We start from the raw sequence: 13,141 nt of genomic DNA, 5'->3' as shown, positions 1-13,141 counted from the left end.
TTTGTTTCAGTTTTAATACAGCCTACGAACTAAATGTATTGATTCGGCGTACTTAAATATTACGTGAATAAATAATTTAAGTATAATGTTTTAATGTATAATGTTTCGACCGTATATTTTAACTTCAGTGCTCGTCTATTTCCACAACTATACAATTTAAAAACTCGGTAAGTTTCGGTCTCGCTGACCTCAATCAGTCTAACAATGTTTATACCACGCGTTTCAAAAATCGATAAAAGGATCGATCCGAGATCGCTGTTCTTGATTTTAACCATACAGTGTTGGTTATTTTCGACCGTCACTATGTAAAGGAGCGTTGCGAAAAGCGCTTTAGTACTAGTGGTCTGTAAATTAACAAGAGGTCGGGTGATTCTTCAGTCATATAAATAGACGCACACAATGTACATGTAACTATAGCGGTCTGAAAAGTGGCGTGATATGGTGACGACGTGGTCGATCTAAAGGCTTAACGCGGAGAGTGTCGAATAAGAACAAGTTGATATTTATAAGGTTCGCGTAGGCTGTAGCAGTTGTGTTGTTGTTTCCAACTAAGTAAACATTCGTTTCGTTCTGGTTACAACTAGTTAAAAGGATTGAGTGCATGTATCGTAGTGAGTTATTTTTTATGTGCCGGCTCATGTTTTAATAGATTGTTGAGCTTACTCGTACGGATATTAAGAGTCGTGTTTGTATGAGCGTTTGTTTTAATTGTTATACTTGTTAGAAGTATATAGTATAATATATAGTATATGCTTGTTCGTTAATGCTGTTGACTCTGACAGTTGTTCAGGTAACCAGCCTACGTTACATCAAATTTAACTTGTTTATTTTAATTTTCCATTACTTTATAAAAGACCGATCGATCGTTTCGTTTTGGTGTCGACTCTTAACTTTTTTGCTATTATTCAATGCTGTGTTTTCCTCAATTTATTTTCTACATTCGATAATAATTGAAGAATTACACTTTACTTATAATTTATAAACAAAATATGTAAAAAAAAAGACTGTCGAGCTTTCTGTCAATCAACATTTTGGAGATGTTCGTGTACACAATCGACTATTTTGCCTCTATATGATAAAACTGTCTCGCCTTGCACACATTCATATGGAAAAACGCACAATACAGATGCGATACTTAAACATGTAATATTCATGCTGAATAACAGTATTGAAGTCATAATGATTGCAGCAAAATCAAATATCGGTAAACTTTGTATTGATAAATCATTCTTACGCTATTTGCGGTTTCACTAACCCAGATAACGACCGACTAGTTTATAGGTTTAAACTTGACCATTTGTACTAGATTATATACAACAGTTCAAACTTCACAGAGCACGATTATAAATCGCGTACCCGGTGCACGTTGCCTTAAGAGCAAGCGTATATGTCTCACTTCTCGTTGAACCGCCAAGTTTGTTAACTCAAACGACTTTCATAGGATTTTAACCGTCTGATTACAGTTGTTTAAACAACAAGCTTGTAAGTTTTCCATTTTAACTCAGCGGTCTTGCTTACAACTGGATATTTCTAAGTTCTAACATAATTTTAATAATCTATGTATGCTTGCAAGTTCGCACGGGTTGGTACTTATTGTTTTTTTATTTTTATTTTCCCCAAAGATTGAGTTTACTCAGGACACTTACTCGAGAGCGTTTAAATAAGACCAAGTCTTTTAGAGCAGTTGAGCTATAATACATCTTTCTTGTAGTGATCGATTGACATCAATTGGATATGGCCTTCCCAGTTCGCGTGGAGAGCCCCGGGGTTCGGTACAGCCCAGAATACCTGGAGGCGGACTACACGTACACAAACACAGCCGTCCGCAGGGACGCCAAGGGCGCCTACATAGCTACGCCCGTCAACACCAAGTACACGTTCAGAACGCAGCGAAAGGTGAGAAAACGTGGTCACTGTCGCTGACATATCACGGTATGCTCTTTTGTATATTATATACATATAAATATACGAGCTATCGTCCTGTAAACGTTTAGAAAAGCATACTCTTATTCCACATAAGCGACTTTCCGAGTATTATGGGTCTTCATGATCAAATATATGCCTACAATTTACTTCCTCAGAAAAAGCTTTAGTATTTCGCCGCTTGTAGACAGACAACAGAATAAGCTCTGTGTAGAAGCCTTCAAATAGCCCAAGCAAGTTTGGTGACCTTTCTAATGGGTACATAACACGGTGCCCTTTTCCGTCTGTACTTATGTATATACACGTCTTTCTACAGGTACCCAAGCTAGGTGTGATGCTGGTAGGGCTGGGCGGAAACAACGGCAGCACTGTCACCGCCGCCATCCTCGCCAACAAGCACCGCCTGTCCTGGCACACCAAGGAAGGACTCCAACACGCAAACTATCTTGGTACAACGTGTTTTCTTTATTCTATCAGTAGCAAAGTAGCTAAAGCAAAATATCTGCCATTGTTTTTCGTTTTAATGCGGGTCCATTATAGAAACCCATTCCAAATGGAAAAAAATATACATTGTTCTCACATTGGATTAAAAATTGTCAATCAAAGGTTTAAAAAAGTATTTTTAATAACTTGCCAAATTGACCTTATCTCTCATCCAGCGCTATTGGTTTAACATTAGTAACTACTTAGTGAACACAATTTATACATCTATTTTAAAGCATGTGATAGCAAAACAACAGCACTAACTTTCCAATTTTAGTCAAAACAATATGATTTTTTTGCCAATTCCAAATGGACATGGCCACTTTCCCAGAACTGAGGAAATACACGGTCTTTTTTCTCATTTATTTTACCATGTCTGACATATACATGTACAGCATTTACATGTTCATACATAACACATTGGTAATATAACATATATTGATCACTCGTTCATAATTTTTTAGATTTTCAAAAGAGTAAAACAATATACAGTGCATTCATTCATATAGTTCACACACATACAACATTCATTGTCAGTATTAATCATTTCATGAGAGGCAGTAAAAGGCATGCACTCAGGCGAATTCACACTCGCTGTTACATACACACGCACACACACCTGCGCGCACGTACATGCATGCACGTTCGCACTTACATACATACAAACCATACATATTTTTGTTTAAATGGTCCAAGAAAAATTATCAAGTAATTTAAAAGCATTTACAAAACATAGATAAAAATACACGGTCTGGTAAGCATTAGTAAGTAGGTAAATGGGGCGATCTGGTCAACACTAGTAAGTATGTAAATGGGGCAACCTGGTCAACACTAGTAAGTATGTAAATGGGGCCATCTGGTCAACACAAGTAAGTAGGTAAATGGGGCGATCTGGTCAACACTCGTAAGTATGTAAATGGGGCAATCTGGTCAACACTAGTAAGTAGGTGAATGGGGCAATCTGGTCAACACTAGTAAGTAGGTAAACGGGGCAATCTGGTCAACACTAGTAAGTAGGTAAATGGGGCATTCTGGTAAACACTTGTAAGTAGGTAAATGGGGCAATCTGGTCAACACTAGTAAGTATGTAAGTGGGGCAATCTGGTCAACACTAGTAAGAAGGTAAATGGGGCGATCTGGTCAACACTAGTAAGTATGTAAATGGGGCAATCTGGTCAACACTAGTAAGTAGGTAAATGGGGCAATCTGGTCAACACTAGTAAGTAGGTAAATGGGGCAATCTGGTCAACACTAGTAAGTAGATAAATGATGTTATCTGGTCAACACTAGTAAGACTCGATTGGTCATTGTCGGCTCGGGTACTACTTACTTGTTCCCCGGGTACTCTTAAGTATACGTACATGTTCCCCGGGTACTGTAAATATACTTTTTACTTCGGATTTTTAAAAAAATTAATTATGTTCACATTTATGTCAATTTTCTGTAAAATTGCATCTATATTATCGGAACCCATACACAACAAGCATGTTGATGCAGTTTAAAAAAAGAGAAGTTTTTTTAAGGGGCCGTCCAACAGATTTTGGCATGTATTGAAGCTTGTCATTAAATGCTTTATATTGATAAATTTAAACATTTGAACTAAAATTATCCTGTAAAAAACAAGAATACAATTTAAAAAAGGAAAAAAGTAAACGTCAACAGGGCTCGAACCACTGACCCCTGGAGTCCTGGAGTAAAAAGCATCCCGCCTAGACCACTCAACCATCCACGCTCATGTTTTCAACGGATGTATTTTATAGCTATATAAGCAATCCTCGTAGTTTCCCAAAATATCGTTTCGCGTCGATACGACGCTTTATCTGTTGGACGGCCCCTTTAAGATAAACAATATCGTTTTACGGTTATCGGTAGCGCGTTTTACGACATTGGATTTTGGGCGGGAATACAACTCGGGTACAGTATAATATTGACCGGGTACGTTTAAGCATATTAACCGTACCCGTGGTACATGTAAGTAGTACCCGAGCCGACAATGGTCAATCGAACACTAGTAAGTTGTTAATTCAGGTTTTCTGGTCAACACTAGTAAGTAAGTTGGAACATGATCTTGTCAACTAGTCAGTTGGTAAATCAGGTTTTCTGGTCAACACTAAAAAGTAGGTAAATGAGGTTATCAACTTAACTATAGTAAGAAGGTAATATGGGCTTTTGGTGAACACTTGTAACTAAATGTAAATTAGGTTATCTGTTCGAAACTAGTAAGTAGGTAAATGAGGTTGTTTAGTGAACAGTTGTCGTCGTGTATATAGTCCGTTGTAGTCAATCCTTATATTTAGACAAACGTGTAGTTTATGTTGCATAATAACATAATATTATATTATATGAGTCGCGTTCTGAGGAAACTGGGCTAAATGCATGTGCGTAAAGTGTCGTCCCAGATTAGCCTGTGCAGACCGCACAGGCTAATCAGGGACGACACATTCCGCTTTTATGGTATTTTTAGTTTCAAGGAAGTCCCTTCTAACCGAAAATCAGTTTAAGGCGGAAAGTGTCGTCCCGAATAAGCATGTGCGGACCGCACAGGCTAATCTGGGATGACACTTTACCCACATGCATTAAGCCAAGTTTTCTCAGAACGCGTCTCATATAGTTTTCGAAACTGATATCGAAAGAAGTAAACAGCAGATTTGTGTGTTAGGTTATTCGTTTGATTTATATATTTTCACATTTAATCTTAAAAATAAATGAAACACGCGCTTTCAGGTTCGATCACACAAGCGAGCACAGTGTGCCTCGGTACCGGACCGGAAGGAGAGGTCTACGTGCCACTCAAGAGTATGCTGCCTATGGTCGACCCGGATGACATTATTATCGACGGTATGCACACACTCGTAGTTATCAAATGGCAAACAAATGCACGAAGTAGAATAACAATTGAAATGATCTTATGGTGTTGAATGAAGAATCGAACATCACTCTTGGTACATAGTAAACAATGGTTTTGTAAAAGTTTATAAACAAAATAATAAGTGTGTATTGCATAATCTTACTAGCATTTGCGAATTTAACTCCCATGGGCTACTGAAAACTTTTTTTCTGTATTTTGGGGCATTGCAGGCTGGGATATATCATCTCTGAACCTAGCTGACGCCATGGAGCGGGCTCAGGTGATCGACTATAACCTGCAGGTACAACTGCGTCCGTATCTAGAAGGCATTAAGCCGCGGCCCTCCGTCTACTTTCCGGACTTCATAGCCGCCAACCAGGCGGATCGCGCCGACAACGTGCTCAAGGGTACCAAACAGGAGCTTCTGACGGCAATCCGGCGCGACATCCGGGATTTCAAGGACAAGAGCGGCGTCGACAAGGTGATTCTGCTGTGGACCGCAAATACAGAGCGCTTTAGTGACGTCATATTTGAAGTGAACGGCACAGCTGAAAACCTTCTCAACAGTATCAAGAATAACGAGAGCGAGGTCTCACCATCCACATTGTTCGCCGTTGCGTCCATACTAGAAGGGGTGGGTAGTTTATTAAATGCCACTTTACTATGTACATTTTAGCCTTGTTCTGGGACAACTTGGCTTAATGTCTGTGCGCAAAGTGTCATCCCAGATTAGCCTGTGCAGTCCAAACAGGCTAATTAGGGACGACACTTTCTGCCTTAACTGTATGTTCGTGTAGAAGAGACTTCCTTTCAACGAAAAATATCATAAAAGCGGAAAGTGTCGTCCCTGATTAGCCTGTGCCGACTGCATAGGCTAATCTGGGATGACACTTTACGCACATGCATTAAGTCCAATTTTTTTCAGAACGCGACTCATTTGGTTAACAGACATAAGCTCAAGTACCTTGAAACAAGATCACCAGTTCTTAATTATGAGAGGTTTTAATGATGTTACAGTACATAATTATGTTACTGAGATTCATAAACATTATTTGATACTATGTTACAGATCACTTATATCAATGGATCGCCCCAGAACACATTCGTCCCAGGCGTGATAGACCTTGCACAAAAACGAAAGGTGTTTATAGCCGGTGACGACTTTAAGTCTGGTCAGACAAAGCTCAAGTCGGTGCTGGTGGACTTCCTGGTGAGTGCGGGGATCAAGCCCGTGTCCATAGTCAGCTACAATCACCTCGGCAACAACGACGGCAAAAATCTCAGCGCCCCACAGACTTTCCGGTCAAAGGAGGTACGTTGGCTTACTGTTTTTGTTAAATTTGTGTCTATACAACTCTTAACGTGTAATCTCTAAAGGTTGTATCTGTTAAACATTCATTAAAAGCTGCGTCCGTCCTTTTCAGATATCCAAGAGCAATGTGGTTGATGACATGGTCGATTCGAACTCTATCCTGTATCCAGACGGCCGGCGGCCGGACCACTGCGTCGTGATCAAATACGTGCCGTATGTTGGCGACAGCAAGCGCGCCATGGACGAGTACACGTCAGAGATAATGATGGGCGGCACGAACACTCTGGTGATCCACAACACGTGCGAGGATTCGTTGCTAGCCAGTCCACTTATATTAGACCTCGTCATCCTTGCGGAGCTCTTCGAGCGCGTCCAGTACAAAACGGACGCTGACGACGAATTCCGGAATTTCAACGTGGTTATGTCGATACTGAACTATTTGTGTAAAGCGCCGCTCGTTCCTAAGGGAACCCCCGTCGTTAACTCGCTGTTCCGACAGAGGAGCTGTATAGAGAACGTGCTGCGGGCGTGCGTAGGCCTGGCTCCGATCAACCACATGCTGCTGGAATACAAACATGCGCGCATCGAGAATCCCCTGCCAGAAAAACGCTCGGAAGCGGCGGCAGAGAAAGTGAAGCCGGCAATTAACGGAGTCATCGACACGAAAGGGGCCACCGGGGTCCAAGGACATAGTAGACGATCTTCTGACGAAGCGGAACTTTAAAACACATAACTCGTACATGAGTTAGGGTTTCCAATTTTTATAAATCTCTTCTATCATTGCAGATACCTGCGCATTCCACTGATCGTAGTTGAAAACCTAACATTTAAGTCGCAAATATTGTTTGTGTTAATCAATACCATAAAGTTCAAAATGCTATTTAGATGTTCGTTAACTTGAATGCGTTTAATGTATTTATTATGCAGTATGTAACATGTGTCGTATTATGAATGCCCAACGCAGTCATTTGCAATACTTTAGCAATAAAACCTTTAAACAATTATTTGTGTCCAACCAAGCAATAGCAATAAACGTTTCTTGTAGTATATAAGTTCAACGCCTTTTGATTGAACATAAAGCATAATCAAAATGTAATGCATAATAATATATTCGATACAAATAACAAATATAGTTAAAAAGGTAAAAACAATCAGGTCAAATTCACAATAAGGTTGCACGTAAATAACAAACATGACACCTTGCTCGGCCCTTCGATGGCTTAAGGCCCTTGTTTCGGCGTACTAGTAACTGTCCGCCAATAATGTCCTCTTGAGGGCACAGAAGTTGGGGGGGGGGGGACAAGAATGTTTTTATATAAAATTTCAAATGGTCATAACACTGTGAAAAATCATCCGACCTGAACCCGCTGATAATATGCACATCTCCTCTTGGTAGTTAAGCTTCCCATAAAGTTTCATTGAATTCCGGTCATTAGTTGCTGAGAAATAGCCCGTACAAGAATTGCACTATATGTACAGTTAATGGAAAATTTCAAAGGACCATAACTCTGTGAAAATTCATCCGACCAGAACCCGCTGATAATATGCACATCTCTTGGTGGAAAAGCTTCCCATAAAGTTTCATTGAATTCCGATCATTAGTTGCTGAGAAATAGCCCGGACAAGAATTGCACTATATGTACAGTTAATGGAAAATTTCGAAGGGCCATAACTCTGTGAAAAATCATCCGACCAGAACCCTCTGATAGTATGCACATCTCCTCTTGGTAGTGAAGCTTCCCATAAGGTTTCATTGAATTCCGGTCATTAGTAATACAGCCGAACAAAATTGATTTTAATTCTGCATCGGCGCATTTGAAGGCATGAATCATTGTGTTTTTAAATGATGTAAACTGATAAAATAATTTACATTGTTTTGTATTCTAGACATTTAAAATGACATTCAAACATTTTAAAGTATTATGTTTTATAAATAAACAAGCACTCTAGCAGTGCAATCGAGCAATCTGCTTAAATCTGCTTAAATACAGTACACATGCACAGGTCAGTGCGCAGTCAGTCTGGAAATCTTCATTTCAACGCTATCGCTTAAAATTGCTTAACCGACACAAGAACTATTTATAAACAATAAATATTGTTACAAAGGTATTCGGCGTATGCAGATATTATCATACTCCAAAATAATCGAATGTAAATAAGGTTAAAACATACATATTTAAACCAATATAAGAAGTAACAAGAGCAGCGCCTTGCGGGTGCAAACCGCTCATCTACTTCTCTTTTAAAGGTGAAGGGACCTATCTCAATACTTCAATCACAAAGAAGGGAGGGGTGGGGTGGAGAGGGATGTATAGTGTGGGTGTGTAGTCATTAACTACATTATATTCCAAAAATAGGAGAAAAAAAGTGCAAAAATGCAAAAAAAAAAATAAATAAATAATTGGGGGGGGGGGGGTATTCTTGGGTGGGATGGTTGGACGGTATTTCAAACATAAAATAATATATAAAAAAATGTTTTTTAATCACGTTTAAAAAAATGGGGGGCGGTGGGGGTATAGTGTGAGGGTGTAGTCATTTATTAGATGATCTTTACAAAAAATGAAAAAAAAAATGAAAAAAATTGGGGGGGGGGATTCTGGGGTGGGGGTCTATTGGTGTATGTCAGGTAAGAGTTGTTATGTCAAAGTATCAATCAAATCTAATCATAAATAAAGAAGTTATGGCAATTTTAGCAAAATTGAATGATTTGACCTTGATAATCAAAGTCATTCAAAGGTCAAGGTAAAATTCAACTTGCCTGGTACAGTACCCTCATGATAGCATGAAAGTATAAATTTGAAGTTTAAAAGAAATAGCCTTGATACTTTAGAAGTAAAGTGGATCTAAACACAACATTTAATCATATATTCAAAGTTACTAAGTCAAAAAAGGGCCATAATTCCGTCAAAATGACAACCAGAGTTATACAACTTGTCCTGTACTGTCCCCTTATGATAGTTTGCGAGTGTTCCAAGTATGAAAGCAATATCTATGATACTTTAGGAGTACAGTGGACCAAAACAAAAAACTTAAATTAAATTTAAAATTAATTCTGTCAAAATGCCAGTCGGAGTTATATAACTTTGCCTGTACAGTCCCCTTAAGATAGTTAGTAAGTGTTGCAAGTATGAAAGCAATAGCTTTGATACTTTAGGAATAAAGTGGACCTATACACAACTTTACCAAATTTTCAATTTTCTAGTATAAAAAGGGCACATAATTCTGTCAAAATGCCAGTCAGAGTTACATAACTTTGCCTGCACAGTCCCCATATGATGGTTAGTAAGTGTTGCAAATATGAAAGCAATAGCTTTGATACTAAAGGAATAAAATGGACCTAAACACAAAACTTATAAAATTTTCAATTTTCTAAGTCTAAAAAGGGCACATAATTCTGTCAAAAAACATACCAGAGTTATCTAACTTTGCCTGCCCAGTCCCCTCATGATAGTAAATAAATGTACCAAGTTTGAATGCAATAGCACTGATGCTTTCTGAGAAACGTGGATCTAAACACAAAACTTAACCGGACGCCGACGCCGACGCCAAGGTGATGACAATAGCTCATTTTTTTATTTATTTTTTTTTTCAAAAAATAGATGAGCTAAAAATGGTTACATGTGCATTAAAAACCATAACTACAGTTAAGTTATGAAATTTCACGTTCCTCACAAATCACTTTATCCGGGTACATGTTATAGGACACTTCATAAGACTCTTTAAAAGCAAAATAAAGATATCATGTTTGGCTTATGTAATAAATAATTCTTACATTTTGTCAAAATTATTAAGCAAGATAACAGTGATATATGATACTACAAATATAAAGCATTAAACAATTTATATTTGTTAAAGGCGCGAGAATAAATATTTGAAATATGTATGGATGATACGTGTGAAGCCGACGACCTCTATTTTCACATAACTATTTTCTTTATCTATAGATAAATGATAAAAAATGCATACATTATGTAGGAATAAATCACCACAACTAGCCTTACTTTATTAATTGAAATGCTTGAGATGGCCACTAGTGCAGAACAAAAATATCCTCGAACATGTATAATTCAACACAATTCTCTTGATATCATTGATTTTACGATCTTTAAACAACAAAAACAAACTTCAATACGGTTTCTCAATGTTACGATATATTAATGGTTTATACATGTATATGATATATACAGAGTCCCTTAAAGCTGCTTTACATCGCATACATATGGGCTAGATTTTCACATGTTTTTAATTTCGAGCATAAACTCGGTGCAACGTTTACATAACAATTCGCGCGGAATAGTACCAATTTTTTATAACAATACTCATTGTGTAAATAGTTATTGAATGAGTAAAATCACTCTTTAAAACATACATTGTACCAAAATATTTGACATTATTGGTGTGAAAGACATTAAATGCGACAGTGACGTTCATTCATAATTTCAAACCACGACAGTGTTCCATGGTGAAATGTCAACAAAAACTATACATGTATGTTGAAATATAAAATTGCGCATGATTGTGGCAGAATTTAATAATAACTTTTAGACATGGGGGTTAGGTTGCTTAGATTAAACGCTCAAGAAAGTGTTCGGTCCATTTATAAACTTGCCCGTTACGGAGCCGCCATGACAGCAACCGGTGTCAAGACCTGTAACGAATGGCTCTTCCTGCAACTTCCGGCGGGCGTCATGGCCAAAGTACACGTGCTCCGGACCGCGCCAAGTTTTGATCCAAGGAATACCGTCAGCGTGTGAGTTAGTAACAGTAAAGGTTCCTTCATCGTCGATTACGATGTTTCTAATATATGTAAGATCGTTCAGCATTTGAAGCTCCAATGAACGGCAAGGGATGAGTCCTGCATGTACAACAAGAGCGTCTAGCGAAGGCAGTGAAATCGTGTTGGAAGCTCATTCAGAAATTTGTAATCATGATCGTTTAAATCTTTCACCCATGAATACTTTTCTGGAAGGATATAGTTTGGATTCTCGCGGTAGAGTCGAGCTTGTCTAATAGCGCTCTCGTCGTGGTTTCCTCTGACAGCGTACACCTGTCCAGGCAGTCCGCTCACCTTACGTACCACAGCTACACTGTCAGGTCCGTGGTTCACAAGGTCCCCAACTAATATGAACATTATATTTGGTGCCACCTCTGTAGCTGTTCTCATGAGTTCTTGAAGCTCATCATAACAGCCGTGCACGTCGCCAATTACAATCAAAGCGCTGAAGGCACTGAAGATGTTCGCTATTGCATAATTTAACACGCAATTCATTTTTTAAAATCAATCGCAAGTTTAAAATGAACACACGCCATTCAACTTTATAATGTGTGTGTCACAGCGCACGGGTCGAATTGTGTGTGCACTTTTTATCATCCTTATTATTTCATAGAAATAACTAAGACGAAATAAAAACAACATGCTTTTTGGAAGTTCTTAAAGCATAGAAAGTATGATGAAAATGGTTATGAGAACTTAATATAAAGAAAATTTGCAGTCACCATCATATTAAAGGAATATTTTTCTAATATCAAATGACTATCTCACCAAGAATATAAATTCATAATGAAAGTTCCGTGTACAAAACTTTTGATTTTTGACACCATATACAAATTCAAAATATACAATAATTTTCGTATCTTGTATATGGAGGAATAAAAGTATATAAACATTGCTGTTTATGCTTTACTTGTTACCCGAGCAGTTCACACGGTGTCAACAACGCTAACATAACATAGGTATAGAGCACTAATGCGCTTTTAGGCGTAGCTGTTTTAGTTTTCATCTTAGTGACTTTTACATAACGCCAACAGACACGCATGAATATTTTCGAATATTTAATAAGCTGATTCGAGATACAACCTCTGAATTTTTGCTACATCACTGCGTATGTGCTCAATTCAAAGGATGTAGCACTGTTCAGTGTAAGGAATTCCGGACTTCTCTCTGTATGCTTAAACGACACAAATTGTGGCCCTGTTACAATTACACGTTACAATCCATCTCGCAGAATTTCACTTTCGCCTCCAAGATGAGAAAACAATCATTAGCGAAATAGTATAGTGTCATGATAAGAGAAAATCGTTAAATTATCATACCACAATGTTTGCCGTACTTGGTCAGCACGTCTGGAAATCATTCCTTAATGTGTGGATAGGCTGCCATTATTAACAAGTTTGCTATTTTGAATTCAATTTTGTATCAAAAAGCATTGTTCTTAAATGTGGCATTTTCAATTCGCAATGAGATTTGTAATGACCCTCGTCATGCGAAAAATGGGTCTTATTCCATATGCGCCCATCATATAAATAGCCCACTCAGCTATCCCTCCTTCTGGTAAGGAGAAACATAACATATTGAGTGATTTTAAAGCAAACAGCACATGACTGCGCAAAAGCACATGTTGGGTTTAACAAACGCTTGCCGAAACGCATAAGACCCATTTTCGCATGACGGCGCTATTGACGTGTGATTTAAATGTGTCGAAAGAAAACTGCGTTTAAATCAAATATAAACATACGATATATTTCGATAGTGAAGAAAGATAGTCATAACAAGGCATATGAGGACACACATGAAG

The 13,141-nt window shown here is 38.2% G+C and overlaps 1 protein-coding gene across 6 annotated transcripts; it reads left to right on the top strand.

The window, feature by feature from the left end:
• Positions 1–306: 306 nt before the first annotated feature.
• LOC127838320 (uncharacterized) lies at positions 307–7,570 on the top strand. 6 transcript variants are annotated; one of them, XM_052366017.1, is made up of 7 exons: positions 307–552; positions 1,712–1,896; positions 2,240–2,372; positions 5,131–5,244; positions 5,485–5,888; positions 6,324–6,566; positions 6,679–7,570. In XM_052366017.1, exons 2-7 carry the CDS (start codon positions 1,735–1,737, stop codon positions 7,288–7,290), a joined length of 1,668 nt encoding a protein of 555 aa, XP_052221977.1. In that variant the 5' UTR covers positions 307–552; positions 1,712–1,734; the 3' UTR covers positions 7,291–7,570. The 6 variants fall into 6 exon arrangements, with proteins under 6 accessions (XP_052221977.1, XP_052221967.1, XP_052221956.1 ...); XM_052366007.1 differs by having other exon boundaries at positions 308–510; XM_052365996.1 differs by having other exon boundaries at positions 308–611.
• Positions 7,571–13,141: the final 5,571 nt, after the last annotated feature.

Source organism: Dreissena polymorpha, chromosome 1, assembly GCF_020536995.1.
Source record: "Dreissena polymorpha isolate Duluth1 chromosome 1, UMN_Dpol_1.0, whole genome shotgun sequence".
Classification (NCBI taxonomy): domain Eukaryota; kingdom Metazoa; phylum Mollusca; class Bivalvia; order Myida; family Dreissenidae; genus Dreissena; species Dreissena polymorpha.
The sequence above is the reverse complement of the archived record's forward strand: the minus strand, read 5'-3'. Positions and strand labels throughout refer to the sequence as shown.

What these genes read in the sequence shown, in the direction of transcription:
- LOC127838320 (XM_052366017.1), top strand. Translation starts at nt 1,735, where the DNA reads ATGGCCTTCCCAGTTCGCGTGGAGAGCCCCGGGGTTCGGTACAGCCCA. An exon ending in CGTTCAGAACGCAGCGAAAG is followed by an intron (nt 1,897 to 2,239) that starts GTGAGAAAACGT and finishes GTCTTTCTACAG; the next exon opens with GTACCCAAGCTAGGTGTGAT. An exon ending in AGACTTTCCGGTCAAAGGAG is followed by an intron (nt 6,567 to 6,678) that starts GTACGTTGGCTT and finishes CGTCCTTTTCAG; the next exon opens with ATATCCAAGAGCAATGTGGT.